At 43.7% G+C, this 16,410-nt stretch overlaps 1 protein-coding gene across 1 annotated transcript in view; it reads right to left on the bottom strand.

Moving 5' to 3' along the window:
• Positions 1-608: 608 nt before the first annotated feature.
• Positions 609-16,410, bottom strand: part of ZDHHC9 (zDHHC palmitoyltransferase 9) — a 128,157-nt gene continuing 112,355 nt past the window's right edge. The window contains exons 7-10 of the mRNA XM_082263615.1: positions 15,782-15,882; positions 9,212-9,315; positions 2,451-2,538; positions 609-1,183 (exon numbers count right to left, since the gene is read on the bottom strand). Coding sequence (XP_082119741.1) covers positions 1,049-1,183; positions 2,451-2,538; positions 9,212-9,315; positions 15,782-15,882 — 428 coding nt within the window. The 3' untranslated portion in view covers positions 609-1,048. The remainder of the gene's footprint in view (positions 1,184-2,450; positions 2,539-9,211; positions 9,316-15,781; positions 15,883-16,410) is intronic.

The following is a 16,410-nucleotide window of genomic DNA, read 5'->3' as shown; positions in this document are numbered from 1 at the left end:
CAATCAATAAATTATTAAAAAAAAAAAATTAACACTCTACACAGTCTTATAACAGGAATATAAAACAGGAGCAGCAAAACATTTTCCGATCTTTAGACGAAGGTGATCCAAAATGCCCCAAAAAGGGGAGGGAAAAAAAAAAAAGAAGGTTGTCAGGGTGCTACTGGTCCAACTTCTATCTACAGAGATCTGCAAGACCACAAAAACCTACATCATGATAAGGGATGGGTTGAATATGGAATAAAATGGATCCACAGCACATGAACAAACATCAATTTCATGTATCAGAATTATGGGTAATGAAGAGGGGGGGGGGGGCTGGGGTAGGAGGAGTGCAACTTTGGAGAGCCAAATATTACGGTTTGCCCAAAGATAGACTTGTAGAAGACGAGTACACATGGTCATCACTTAGGAACCTTGCTTTGACATCCGTGAGAAAAATGCAAGGAAAAAAAAAGTTCCAGGCCAGATGTTTTTGTCCTTCCAGCCCCCCTTTTTTCTTTTTTTTTTTTTTTTTTTTTAGGCATGGCAATTTTAAATAAAAAGCAATGCATCAATGCATATTTTTGAATAAGGTGCCAATTATATGACACACAGTTCCCCCCCGACTGACAGACCAGTTCTATCCTCCTGCAGTGCAAGCATTATTGGATGGACAGACTGCCAAGTTTCTCGCTGTCGATCGAGGAAAATGCATAATACGAGTGTAAATAGAAGTCCGAAGAACCAGCTCCCGAACAGAAGAAAGAAAAAAAAAAAACAAGACACTGCACTAGGGGCCCAGCAGGGCTGGCCTCTCGCTTTTGTAGCACTCTCCAGGGTTGAGTCATTGGCATCATTAATTTTCGGGCTAGCACCTGTAGTCAGTTTCGTTGAGCACTCTTCTATACTGATAAAAAGGATAAATCTTCATCTCGCAAGACAATTCACCTTCATAATGAACACAAGCAAATACTAAAGAAAAATTTGTAGAGCCTCCCGGTCACTTTTCCCGTCATTGCGTCAGGCGACTTTTTCGTTTTTCCACAGAGGAATCCTGTAAGAGCGTCTACTTTTCTGTGTCCGGACTTCCTTCCGGCTCTTTGGGGACTTGAACAGTCATTTCTAGAGCGTTGGGCTCCGTGGGTCCCTCAGGAGTCTTGGCCTGCTCAGCTTCTGTTGGCATCAGTGGGATGGCAGCCACCTGTGCGGGCAAAAAAGACAACTCGAGGTTAAAAGAAAGAATGATCTACTCAACAGAGTCTCCAAACTTTTCATATAGGTTGTATATGAGGAAGAGCTTACAATCTATTACGGCATAAAGGAGGATATAGTGGGTGGAAGAGCTTACAATCTATTCAGGTATAACGGAGGATACAGTGGGTAGAGGAGCTTACAATCTATTAGGGCATAAAGGAGGATATAGTGGGTGGAAGAGTTTACAATCTATTAGGGCATAAAGGAGGATACAGTGGGTGGAAGAGCTTACAATCTATTAGGGCATAAAGGAGGATATAGTGGGTGGAAGAGCTTACAATCTATTAGGACATAAAGGAGGATACAGTGTGTGGAAGAGCTCACATTCCATTAGGGCATAAAGGAGGATACAGTAGGTGGAAGACCTTACAATCTATTAGGGCATAAAGGGGGATATGATGGGTGGAAGAGCTTACAATCTATTAGGGCATAAAGGAGGATACAGTGGGTGGAGGAGCTTACAATCTATTAGGGCATAAAGGAGGATACAGTGGGTGGAAGAGCTTACAATCTATTACGGCATAAAGGAGGATACCGTGGGTGGAAGAGCTTACAATCTATTAGGGCATAAAGGAGGATACAGTGGGTGGAGGAGCTTACAATCTATTAGGGCATAAAGGAGGATACAGTGGGTGGAAGAGCTTACAATCTATTACGGCATAAAGGAGGATATAGTGGGTGGAAGAGCTTACAATCTATTCAGGTATAACGGAGGATACAGTGGGTAGAGGAGCTTACAATCTATTAGGGCATAAAGGAGGATATAGTGGGTGGAAGAGCTTACAATCTATTAGGACATAAAGGAGGATACAGTGTGTGGAAGAGCTTACAATCTATTACGGCATAAAGGAGGATATAGTGGGTGGAAGAGCTTACAATCTATTCAGGTATAAAGGAGGATACAGTGGGTGGAAGAGCTTACAATCTATTAGGGCATAAAGGAGGATACAGTGGGTGGAAGAGCTTACAATCTATTAGGGTATAAAGGAGGATCTGATGGGTGGAAGAGTCCTCTGTAAAAGGTCAGAGACTATCAGCATGAAGAGAGCATAGAGGACATAGAACAGAAGTAATGTAACCATTTCCAGAATACATTCATCTTTGATCAGCAGAAAAGCTCAGCGGAAAATATGTCCTCATACAGACAAGAGAATGTTCAGCAATAGGATTTCTGGAAGGCAGTTTGGAATTTCTAACAGTTTGGACCAACTTACAGAATCTTGCGGAGGGGCTCCGTTTTCCGGCTCAGACTGTCCTGGAAGACTTACAGGCTCTTGTAATATCCCTCTCCTGTCCAGCACGCTACAAAGAGACAACGGGCGTCATTCATCATCATCACCGGGAAAAACCACATATGACATCTTATTTTATTAGAACGCACATGAATATTCAAACTATAAATAGGGAGAGTGGACCCGGTTTGACAATCCAGTCTATAGGTGCCACATCATCCTAAATACTAAACCATTTTTTTCCAAAAAATAAAACGTTCAAATTTGCAAATTTGTGTACAGGCCAACTTTGCCGCATTGACGGGGGCATGTATTGGTAAATCTTGGATGAGAACCTTCTTTCCTCAGCCAGAACACTGAAAATGGGTCGTGGATGGATCTTCCAGCATGACAATGACTCAAAACATACAGCCAAGGCAACAAAGGAGTGGCTCAAGAAGAAGCAAATTAAGGACAGAGTGGCCTAGCCAGTCTCCAGACCTTAATCCTATAGAAATGTTATGGAGGGAGCTGAAACTTTGAGAAGACGTTTTTTTCTTTCTTTAAAAATAACAAACATATTATACCTACCTGCTCTGTGAAATGGTTTTGCACAGAGCAGCCCAGATTCTCCTATTTTTGGGGCCCTCGCCGGCGCTCCCGGATCGAGTGTCCCCCACAGCAAGCAGCTTGCTATGGGGGCACCCAAGCCTAGCCACAGCTCTGTATCTATTCAGACATGGAGCTGCGGTTTAGCCCCACCCCTCCCTAACCTCATTGGCTAACTATCTTTGATTAACAGCGGCAGGAGCCAATGGCGCCGCTGCTGTGTCTCAGCCATTCAAGATGGAGATTCCTGGATGGCCAAGACACTTGGGCACATCGCTGGATCGAGATGGGGCTCAGGCATTAGGGGGGCTGCTGCACACCTAAGGCTTTTTATCTTAATGCATAGAATGAAACTTCTGCCTTTACAACCACTTTAAGGATTTAGAGAAGATCTGTAAAGAAAGGTGGACCAAAACCCCTCCTGAGATGTGTGCAAACCTGGTCACCAACTTCAAGAAATGTCTTGCCTCTGTGCTTGCCAACAAGGGTTTCTCCACTAAAAGTACTAAGTAATGATTCGCTTGGGGATCAAATATTTAAACTGAACTCAATTTATAACATTTGGGAAGGGCCGGCAGGGTGGTGTAGATAGCTTTCTGAAAACATAACAGCGCCCTGCCTCAGTATGTGCCTCAGTACTGTGACAAACTCACTCAGGACAGAGGCTTATGGAGGGGACTGCAGGCTAGCCTCTTGCCTACTGACTATGGGTCCTGGCTTGTGAGGGAATACTGCTCTTTGTTGGGTGTATGCTGGGGGTGTGACGGGAGTCACTTTGGATGGGGGGCCCGTGGAACAAAGCTTACCTTAGAGATGTTGGGAAATCCCTCTCTCGGCTCCCTAGGACCCTCCTATGTCTAATTCACCCTGTGCTTATTAGGGGCACAGGGTGACTGAGAAGCCAAGTCTGGCCTGCCCAAACCAGGCTTCCACAGACTGATCAGCTGAGAGCTCCATGCGCCCTGCCGGGACAAACTAACAAACTATGTGGAACTTTGTGGAGGAGGCTGCCAGGATGGATTGACTCTTTGGGACTTGTTACCCAACTAACTCAGGCACAGACCGATTGGAGGTCTGGTACCTGGTTAGTCTACCTTTGGGGGGGGGGGGGGGGAGATATGCGACGGTAGTCACCGTCACTGGGTATGAAAGACAGACACTATATGTGGGGCCCTTGGAGTAATGTTACTTTGGATTTAAGTCCATGTCTGCCCAAGACAGTCAGACTAATAGCAGATGCTAAGATCATCAGCTCCACCACCTGTCTTCCACTCATTGTTGATTATGTTGATTCCATGTACTCCACCTAGGCTAGTTTAAGTGCTAAGTTAATTAGCATGTTAATGATATCCTTGTCAGCTAAAGTAGTTGCTAGAAGGGGAGTTGCCAAGAGTCAGCCCTACCTCGTTATCTAAACCATTGTGTGATGTTTTGGGTAAATATTTGGGTCATTGTTCATGTAATGACTGACATACTTCTCAAGTGTATATAAAGTTTGTATTCTTGTTCAATAAATCCGTTTCAGAGTTTGCGGCTAAAACGAGTGCTGTCTAGCTCTTGGTTGCAATAGGCAGCTATAATATCTGATACCCAAGTTCAAGACTGGAGGAAGCCATAAACTGATGGAAGAACGCAAGCACATTGTGCGTCGGTCCCATCACAAGTACTCCTCTCAAGAGTCCTTAGTCTTGAAACTGGCTCTTGGGAGGAGTAATGCAAATATCAAAATGCCTTGCTGGGTGGGTGTTCGTCTAGAGGAGTGGCGTTCTTAAGCAGGCTGTTTTACATGCAGGCCATCCTAGGTAATGCCCACAGGTGATGCTGAGCTTCCATGACTAAAAGAACTGAAATCCAATGAATAAAGTGGCAGACCAGGGACAGGCTTCATGATGCTGGATGTCCTCTAGCCAGGAAATGAGGTGGGCTCTATCTGACTTAATGCAGCTTCTAATACTGCACACTTTGAGAAACTCAGAGAGTGATCAGTGAAATCAGAGGAAGCCATTTCAGTCCAGGAGAGCAGCCGGTACAACTGTGCAAGACTGAAGAGAAGGCCGGAGATCAGATTTGAGATCCCCTACTACTTTAAAATGGTAGCAATCTTTTAGGAACGTTTAGGAAACTTTCAAAACATAGGTTTTCAGAAAGTTATCTCGAAAAACTTGTTGGCAGAGTCATGCGGATTAGTGGAAATTATTTTTGTAATGAACTATGATGGTGATCACAGAAAGAACAGCCGGAGATGTTTCAGGGTGTCTCCTATATTCTGGAGGTTTAATGCTGGTAAGGACAATCCAATACCAGAGTGAACACACCAAGACTGCAGTTTATCTGAAGTTGCAGAGCTGATGCAACAATTTGCCCATTAGGCCCGGTTCACACGCTCCTACTATGGGAGCACATGTCACATGACGTGTATAAATAAATGGTTCCCTATGACAGCTGTCTTAACTGTCGCCGGTCCTCAGGAGGGATGTGTTGGAGCTGGAGAAAGTCCAGAGAAGGGCAACTAAACTAATTAGGGGATTGGAGGACCTTAATTATGAAGAGCGTCTGCAATCACTTGATTTATTCTCCCTGGAAAAAAGAAGCCTGAGAGGGGACATGATAGCAATTTATAAATATCTCAATGGTGATCTCAGCATAGAAAATAAGCTATTCAGTTGGAAGGATGGCATGAGGACTCGAGGGCATACAATGCGATTAGAGAAGCGTTTTAACCTCAGGCAATGTAGGGGGTTCTTTACTGTTAGGGCTACAAGATTGTGGAATTCTCTACCACAAGTGGTGGTTTCTGCGGGAAGTATGGTGGCTTTCAAAAGACTCTTAGACATACATCTCAAGAATGAGAACATTCAGGGGTATGCGAGATGATTACGGCCACATACACCTACACAGGTTGAACTGGATGGACTATTGTCTTTATTCAACCTCACCTACTATGTAACTGGTCTGGCACAAGTCAAGCCCACTTTGGAAAAGGTTCCTGCCCTACTTTAGACCGACTTGGGAACAATTTCAGCACATTGATTTTAATGCAAGTCACATCCAAGTCAGATCATCATCTTAACTTATCCGACGTGTGGCATGCGACTTGTGCTCTGAGGATCTTGAAGGGAAACCCCAAGCTAAAATTAAGAAAACTGGGTGGAGTCCCCCTCCAAAATCCATACCAGACCCTCATCCAAGCACACAGCCCGGCATGTCAGGAAAGAGGAGGGGGGTGGAATGAGCAAGCAAGTGCCCGCCCTCTCTTACCCAAGACCATACCAGGCCCCATGCCCTAAACATAGGGAGTGCCCTACATTGGGGTCCCTCCCCCAAACCCTGACCAGAACCTTATCTGAGCATGCAGCCCAGCAGGTCATGAAAGGTCTATACCAGGCAACATACCCTCAACATGAAGGGGTGGGTGCTTTGGGGCTGGGGGGGCTCATGTTGGGGACCAGGGTCTTTTCCCGATAACCCTGGGCGGTGGTGGTGGGGGTCTGTGAGCAGGGAGCTTTTCGGAATCTGGAAGTCCCCTTTAACAAGGGGGCCCCCAGATCCCGCCCCCCCCCCCACAAGGGGGGGTGTGCTTTGGGGCACATAGCCCCCCCCACCCCAAAGCACACACCCCCCCATGTGGAGGGCTTGTGCCCTGGCATGGTTCAGGGGGAGCACTTGCCCTCCCTCCTTCCGGACCTGCCAGGCTGCATGCTTGGATAAGGGTCTGGTATGGATTTTGAGGGGGGGTCCCCACGCCATGTTTTTTTGTTTTTGGCGTGGGGTTCCCCTTAAAATTCATACCAGACCGAAGGGTCGGGTGTGGACTTGTGGGGGACCCCACGTCACATGGGTGTGAACACCCATGCGATGCAATTCTGGCAAGCATTGCATTGTGGGAAAGTCGGAGTTACTAAAATAGCAGAGAGGTGATTTTTATCTAAAAACGCCAAAAAACACTGAAAACGCTGAAAAATGCCAATGCAAAAAAAGCTAAAAAAAACGCTGAAAAACTCACTACAAAGCTATAGGCATTTTTATAACGTCCTGTGTGCATGAGGCCTACAGTGGCGATTGTTGCAATCTTTTATGCCGCACTGTATTTGCGGAGAACTCTTTCAAACGCAGTTTTTTGGGAAAAAATACGCTTTAATGAATTTAAAAAAAAACAAATCAGTTTATAAAGTTAGCCCAATTTTTTTGTATAAGGTATATGATGTTACACCAAGAATCGTGATCTTTATTCAAAGCAAAAAAATGGTGATTCTCATTTTATCCAGAATCATGCAGCTCTATAGTGTATCTTATTATATTTGAATCTTTTTCAGAGTGACATGAAATTTCCTCAGCCCTGCTGCATTCAGAATGAAGGACTCAGCCTTTTCTAACTCAGCCTTTTGGCATGCCACTTCTTTGGCAGGCAGCTGCTAAGGCGCCGCATTGGCCGAGCTGCAGATTCACCACTTGGATGAAGTAAAAGACTGCAGCTGAGACTGGAGAATTTGAAATTACCCGCAGTGTCCGGAGACAGACAAGTGTTTTCAGACAACATGCATTCTGCTATAGGAACTGAAAAGTTATTTTTCACTGTTGACGTTTACAGCGGAGTTCCACCCAAAAGTGGAACTTCCTCTCATTTGCTTCCCCCCCCCCCTCCGGTGCCACATTCAGGACTGCTGTTAGAAATCGCGGGGGCCCCAAACAGACTACCTAGCAGGGCCCCCCCAAGAAAATATTAAAGATATATTTAGCTAAAGTTACAACAAAATCACTATTAGCAGACACAAATACAATGTAACTCACATAATTCCTGCTAAATCTAAAAGAAAAAACTATGTTAATAAATAAAAATGAAGATGAGATGGAAAAAATATACAGGCTGGGCAGTTGGAGCTCTGGGATCAGAGAGACAGAGGGAGAGAAACAAAGTTACAGATAAACTCGGGAGCAGAGCTAACATTAGAGCCAGTGCTGGGAGGGGGGCCCACACAGGGAGGGGGATTAGTGGGGGACAACTGTCTTTCTCAGCAGATAAAAGCTGATAGCAGGGAGAGGGACAGATCAGATTCAGGTGCTGGAGGAAGATTTCTGTATTTGTTGTCCATCACTAATACCCCTCTCTGTGTGGGCCCCCCTGTGTGCTCGGGCCCCCTACAAGAGGGCTGGTGGTCCCCCCCTATCAGCGGCCCTGGCCACATTTGCCACCTTTCAGGGGGGAGGGGGGAATGGGTACTTATTTTTGACAGGTACCCTTCCCCACTTCCGGGAGACGGCGCTATCCCTTGGGAGTTTGGCCCCCTCCTCCTTCCTCCGCCGCTGGGGCCAATCCGAATGCGCAGTAGGGCCCCGCCCCGTGAAGCCACAAGGCTTCACTGTCTGGTTCCCTTACCGGCAATGGCGGCGGCAGCACCCGACAGCTGATAGAAACATCGGCTGCGGTGCCAACATCGCTGGACTCCAGGACAGGCAAGTGTCCTAATATTAAAAGTCAGCAGCTACAGTATGTGTACAGTATGTGTAGCTGCTAACTTTTAATTTTTGGAGTGGGGGGTGGGGGTGTAACTGCGCTTTAAAGTGGTTGTAAACCCTTCCATATACCCAGTGAAGTGACTGGCCTCAGGTGATACACAGAGAAAAAACAAATCCTCCTACATAAGTTGTACATGTCTATCTGCAGCAGTCTTTCTCTTCCATCCATTTAAAGCGCAGAATTTAAACAGAATCTCTGAGCACTGAAAAGCAGAGGGTGGAGAGCTGAAGTTTGATCAGTTAGGAGAGCTCTGACAGCTGACTGGAGGGGTGGGGGGGGGGGGGGGTGGGGGGGACATCCTTCCCCCTCTACACAGGAAACGAGGCTGTCAATCACAGACTGTCCCCTCCCTTGTCACCATTTTTATCTTGGTGTCAGGCAAACTCATCAGAAGTGACGTAATGCTGATTGCAGACAAAGAAGAGAGAAATGGCATGTAGTGCTCTGGATTTAGGCAATCAAGTACACACTATAGAGGGATAGTCTTTGTTCATATTTCATGTCTGAGGTTTACAACCACTTTCAGGAAAGACCAAAAAAAAAAGTAAATAAGTGATTTATGGCATTATATTCTGTTCTACAATGCTGTGCTTCTTCTTCCCTTGTAAAATGAATAAATGTGAGAGTGCTGCCACCATACCTGGGCTGAACAGGACCACATAACACTTCGCAGCAGTTCTTCACAAGGTTGCCGTAACTGTATGGGTTTTGCACGCGGTTTTTACCTGTCCAAGACCCTTTAATCTGCAGAAGATAAAGACAGAAATTGTTATCACAGAATTACCACTGTAAATGTAACACAAGGCAACTACTGCCAGGTTGAAATACGTAACTGACTTGCTTAATTGGCCTTCCTCAACCCTCTAACCCACGGATCCTCAAACTACGGCCCTCCAGCTGTTGCAGAACTACACATCCCATGAGGCATTGTAAAACTCTGACATGCCCAGACATGACTAGGCATGATGGGAATTGTAGTTCCTGAACAACTGGAGGGCCATAGTTTGAAGACCCCTGTTCTAACCCAACAGGAACCCTAAAAATTATCTTCAAGTCTCAGGGAAACTGCTGAACAAATTCCTTGCAAATGAGAGGGAGGAATACCCATTACATTGATGGTTGTTGGGAAGAATTTCCCCAACTCCATTAAATGGCCAATGGGAAGAATGGCCTTTACACTGGTGATCATTGATGGTTGTTGGTAAGAATGTCCCCCATTGCATTAATGGTTGCTGGGAAGAATATCCCCCATTACACTGATGGTTAGTGGGAAGAATACCGTTATTACATGGATTATTACATTGGTGGTAAGCAGGAGGGTTATCCCCATTTTATTGATGGCCAGTGAGAAGATTGCCACCCATTACATTGATGGCTAGTGGGAAGAATGCCACCCATTACATTGATGGCCAGGGGGAAGAATGCCCCTTACACTGGTGATCAGAGGAAAAAATGCCCCTATTACATTGATATATGTTGAGAATAATGTCCCCCATTACATTGATGATTGTTGGGAAGAATGTACCCCATTACATTTATGGTTGTTGGGAAGAATTTCCCCCATTACACTGATGGTCATTGGGAAAAATACCTTTATTACAATGATGATCAGTGGGAAGAATACCTTTATTACAATGATGGTCAGTTGGAAGAATACCTTTATTACAATGATGGTCAGTGGGAAGAATACCCAGATTACATTGGTGGTTAGAAGGAGGAATAGCCCCATTTTATTGATGGCCAGTGGAAAGAATGCCACCTATTACATGGGTGGCCAGTGGAAAGAATGCCACCCATTACATGGATGGCCAGTGGGAAGAATGCCACCCATTACATGGATGGCCAGTGGGAATAACGCCCCTATTAAATTGATGGCCAGTGGCAGGAATGCCCATATTGATGGTCAGTGAGAAGAATGCCCCTATTACATTGATGGTCAGTGGGAAGAATGTCCCCCACTACACTGATGGTCAGTGTGAAGAATGCCCCTATTACATTGATGGCCAGTGGGAAGAATGCCCCTATTACATTGATGGCCAGTGGGAAGAATGCTCCCATTAAATTGATGGCCAGTGGGAAGAATACTCCCATTACATTGATGGCAAGTGGGAAGAATACTCCCATTACATTGATGGCCAGTGGGAAGAATGCTCCCATTACATTGATGGCCAGTGGGAAGAATGCTCCCATTACATTGATGGCCAGTGGGAAGAATGCTCCCATTACATTGATGGCCAGATGGAAGAATGCTCGCATTACAATGATGGTCAGTGGAAACAATGCCCCCATTACATTGATAGTTGTTGGGAAGAATGTCCCTCATTACATTAATGGTTGTTGGGAAGAAAGTCCCCTATTCCATTTATGGTTGTTGGGAAGAATGTCCCTATTACGTTGATGGTCAGTGGGAATACCACAATTACATTAGTGGTTAGCAGGAGGAATGCCCCCATTTTTTTTTTATGACTAGTAGGAAGAGTGCCTCCATTACAATGATGACCAGTAGGAAGAATGACACCTATTACATTAATGGCCAGAGGGAAGAATGCCCCCATTACATTGATGGCCAGTGGAAACAATGCCCCCATTACATTGATAGTTGTTGGGAAGAATGACCCCCATTACATTGATGGTCAGTGGGAAGAAAGTTCCCCATTACATTGATGGTTAGTGGGAAGAATGTCCCCCATTATATTGTTGGTCAGTGGGAAGAATGTCCCTATTACATTGATGGTCATGAGAAAACATTTTGTTGGGAGAGGGTGACAAAGTCAGCCCTATAAAAGACAGATTTCTGTCCAGTACCACATCCTAAAAGCTATGTTTACAAAAATTGTATGTAACAAACTAGATAGAGGACTTTAAAAAGGTACCGTAAAAGCTCATATAGAGCGATTTCATTGCACAAGAAAAGTATTCATTAAAACCATACAGATATTGTAATGGTTGTTGGAAAGAATGTCCCCCATTACATTGATGGTTGTTGGAAAGAATGTCCCCCATTACATTGATGGTTGTTGGAAAGAATGTCCCCCATTACATTGATGGTTGTTGGAAAGAATGTCACCCATTACATTGATGATTGTTGGGAAGAATGTCCCCCATTACATTGATGGTTGTTGGGAAGAATGTCCCCCATTACATTGATGGTATTGGGAAGAATGTCCCCCATTACATTGATGGTTATTGGAAAGAATGTCGCCCATTGCATTTATGGTTGTTGGGAAGAATGTCCCACATTACATTGATGGTTGTTGGGAAGAATGTCCCACATTACATTGATGGTTGTTGGGAAGAATGTCCCACATTACATAGATGGTTGTTGGGAAGAGTGTCCCACATTACATTGATGGTTGTTGGGAAGAATGTCCCCCATTACATTGATTGTTGTTGGGAAGAATGTCCCCCATTACATTGATTTTTGTTGGGAAGAATTTCCCCCATTACATTGATGGTTAGTGGGAAGAATGTCCCCCATTATATTGTTGGTCAGTGGGAAGAATGTCCCTATTACATTGATGGTCATGAGAAAAAAATAGTTGGGAGAGGGTGTCAAAGTCAGTCCTATAAAAGACAGATTTCTGTCCAGTACCACATCCTAAAAGCTATGTGTTGGAAAGAATGTCCCCCATTACATTGATGGTTGTTGGGAAGAATGCCCCCCATTACATTGACTGTTGTTGGGAAGAATGTCCCCCATTACATTGATGGTTGTTGGGAAGACTGTCCCACATTACATTGATGGTTGTTGGGAAGAATGCCTATATTACATTGATGGTTGTTGGGAAGAATGTCCCACATTATATTGATGGTTGTTGGGAAGAATGTCCCACATTACACTGATGGTTGTTGGGAAGAATGTCCCACATTACACTGATGGTTGTTGGGAAGAATGTCCCCCAATACATTGATTGTTGTTGGGAAGAATGTCCCGCATTACATTGATGGTTGTTGGGAAGAATGCCTATATTACATTGATGGTTGTTGGGAAGAATGTCCCGCATTACATTGATGGTTGTTGTTAGGAAGAATGCCCCCCATTACATTGATGGTTGTTAGGAAGAATGCCCCCCATTACATTGATGGTTATTAGGAAGAATGTCCCGCATTACATTGGTAGTCAGTGGGAAGAATAACCCCAATATATTGATGGCCAGTGTGGACAATGTCCCCTATTACATGTCACCTTTAGAGACAGCTAAAAAGATCACTGGTGTCATGCCGTTGGTTATGCCAAGTGGTTTTGGCAAGTTTTACAGTGTGTTGCTGCACTGCACCAGCCCCTAACAGATCTTAAGGGATGGGTTCACACGGTGCTGCTGTGCCATTCATTCTTAATAGCAGCCCTAACACAGCTTGCCAATAAATGCTCCACAATTCACTACTAAAGACTGGATGGATTAAAAACAAATAAATATAGAAACAATCAACACAGCTGGTCTTTTGCCAAACTGACTCCAGTGAACTGAAATCTGGTTGGTGGCTTTGAGTTACTACAGCTAAAAAAACTTCAAGGTGTAATTATTACCCATCAGCAAGAAATTCAATATTGTGAAGTCACACCAGATTGCTGGGAAGAAGCGATGGTAGTGAGGCACAGACTGGCTCATACCTCGGTGACCTCACTCAGATTCTCAGCATGTGAAGACACCCGAGGAGTTTGCTCATCCAAAGTCAGCCCTTCATGTGTCCAATGTCATTACTCATATTAGTGCCGCAGTCGCTGCAGAGTTTGCCGCGTGCGTCACTGTGCTCCTCTGACAGCTCCGGAGAGAGCAAAACCATTTCAAATACCAAAATAAACCCCCAGTGAAAGTGGGCCTGTACTGAATTAACCACTTCAGCTCTCAAATTTGTATAACCCTTATGGAACACAGCAATTTTTACACTACCTCTATGGGCCATTTTTATATGGTGACATCTTTGTCAGTACTTTTGATAAAAGTAACACACACATTCATTTTCCCTTAATAAAGTATTTTATTTTCTTTGGGATCGATAGACAAAAAGATGTAAAAAAACAAAACAAAAACAAACAGAGGACTGCATTTCAACCAGTGTTTTTTTTTTTTTCTTAAATAAAAAGGGAAAAAATATATATATATATATATATATATATATATTACAGCTAAAAAATAATACATATTAAATATAGCAATAATTATAATACATACAAATAATAATAATATAGATAATATAGAATTTCCATATTTTTCATCATTTTCTTGTACTACACAAAATAAAAAAAAAATAAAAAAAATAATAATAAAATGAAATATTCAATAATTAAAAAACAAATCAGCAAAAAAAAAAAAAAAAAAAATGGCTAAAGGAGGGGGCTAGTTGATTAGGGTTAGCTAATGCATATAAGGAGTTGCATTTTTTTTTCTATTTTGTAAAAAAAAAAAAAAAAAAAAACGCTACTACATTGATCTCCACTAGCTTCTGGGTCCTGTGCCAAGTGACCTACCGAGCACAGGAGTTTGCTGGCTCAGCACAGTTGCCATTCAGAGAACACTTTGCATCATCTCAAATGCAAAGCATTATCTGATTGGAAGAAGCGGAGATTGTGATGTCACCACCCTGCCTGTGGGAGGAATAGTGCCCCATCATTGGTATCAGTGGGAGGAATTGTGCCCCATCATTGGTATCAGTGGGAGGAATAGTTTCCCATCATTGGTGTCAGTAGGAGGAATAGTGCCCTGTCATTGGTGTCAGTGGGAGGAATAGTGCTCCATCATTGGCATCAGTGGGAGGAATAGTGCTCCATCATTGGCATCAGTGGGAGGTATAGTACCCCATCATTGATTTCAGTGGGAGGAATAGTACCCCATAATTGGTATCAGTGGGAGGAATAGTGCCCCATCAATGGTATCAGTGGGAGGAATAGTGCCCCATCATTGGTGTCAGTAAGAGAAATAGTGCCCCATCATTGGTGTCAGTAAGAGAAATAGTGCCCCATCATTGGTGTCAGTAGGAGAAATAGTGCCCCATCATTGGTGTCAGTAGGAGGAATAGTGCCCCATCATTGGTATCAGTGGGAGGAATAGTGCCCCATCAATGGTATCAGTGGGAGGAATAGTGCCCCATCATTGGTGTCAGTAGGAGAAATAGTGCCCCATCATTGGTGTCAGTAGGAGAAATAGTGCCCCATCATTGGTGTCAGTAGGAGGAATAGTGCCCCATCATTGGTATCAGTGGGAGGAATAGTGCCCCATCATTGGTATCAGTGGGAGGAACAGTGCCCCATCATTCGTGTCAGTGGAAGTAATAGTGCCCCATCAGTGGTGTCAGTGGGAGGAATAGTGCCCCATCATTCGTGTCAGTGGGAGGAATAGTGCCCCATCAGTGGTGTCAGTGGGAGGAATAGTGCCCCATCAGTGGTGTCAGTGGGAGGAATAGTGCCCCATCATTGGTATCAATGGGAGAAATAGTACATCCCCAGGCCACAGTTTGAAGACCACTGGTATAGAGGATTTGGAGACCGCTGTTCTAGAGTAGCCTTTTTAAACCTGGGTGCCCAAGCACCCCAGTGTGCATTGAGGCTTCTTTTGGGGTGCCTTAGCAAAATGCCTAAGAATTGATCAAAAATTACATATACACAAGCCAGCTGGTGAATGAAGCCTGCCTTTTAGTTACACAAAGCTATAGGTTTTCTTGGGCACCATTACGACTTTCTAGACTCTGGCATCCTAACAACCAATGATGTCATCAGTTGATAAGAAGGATGTCAGTCGCCTCCACAGCATCCTTGTTTGACCCTTCTCTGCCTCTCTTCCTCAGCACTGGGTCACATTAGCTTACTAATGGAGAGAAATTGAGGGAGAAGAGAAACATTGGAATACTAGTCAGTACCAGTGTGCAAAAGTGTATTTTATTTGGAAGAAAAAAAAAAATCGTCTTTTAAAGTTGGGTGCCCTACTTGTGTGGATGTTTCTGCATTATGTAAAATTATTTGAATAGTTTTTTATATTTTAAAATGGGGTTCCTTGAGACAGTTCATAATTTTAAAGAGTGCCTTGAGATTGTCTATAAGGGTGCCTCAAGACTGTCCATAATTTTAAAGGGTGCCTTGACTGATAAAAGATTGAAAAACACTGTTCTAGAGGATTCCCACAGCTATGGTGTAATATATATATATATATACACACATACACATACATCGGACCAAGATAACTTCACATAATAAACAAAAAACCCATTTACTCACATCTTCATTGGTCGTCTGGTTCAGAGATACCAGGAATGTATGGAATCCGGTTAATCCCACCACAGACCACAGCGTGAAGAAACAGATGAACACTTCCAGGACTGTGCAGAGGAGTTAAGGAGCTGCAACACAATCTGAGCTGCAATTCTAATTTTTAGACAAGGGTCCCTAACTGGCCCAGGCAGCATGCAAGAGATAGAACGCATTGACAGAACATTATAAAATTCGGACATATGGAAAATTGACCACACACATCAATAGGATCATTCAATAACCCCGAGGAGACTAAATTTAATAAGAATTCTAAACTACAGGTCCTCTAATCTCTCAATTTAGCAAGCTCCCAATTGAATTTTAATTGAATATATCAAGATTTTTTAAAAAAAAATAAAAAATTGAAAACTATGTTGCAAAAATGAATACACCTCAATCAAAGTCTTAGGAGCAAAGCTAAATTTTAGACAACCAAATATTAATTAACAAGAATTCAACTATAGATATTCATTAAACAGGTGTCCAGAAGACAGGTGATTATTAAAAGGGCGTTACTTAACCACTTAAGCCCCAGCCCTATTTCGGACACTTTTTGTTCACGCGTTAAAACCAGTATTTTTTCCTAGAAAACTGCT

This window comes from Pelophylax lessonae (assembly GCF_965119305.1).
Source record: "Pelophylax lessonae genome assembly, chromosome: 7".
Lineage (NCBI taxonomy): Eukaryota > Metazoa > Chordata > Amphibia > Anura > Ranidae > Pelophylax > Pelophylax lessonae.
Note: the sequence above shows the minus strand (reverse complement) of the source record. Positions and strands in the feature narration are given on the sequence as shown.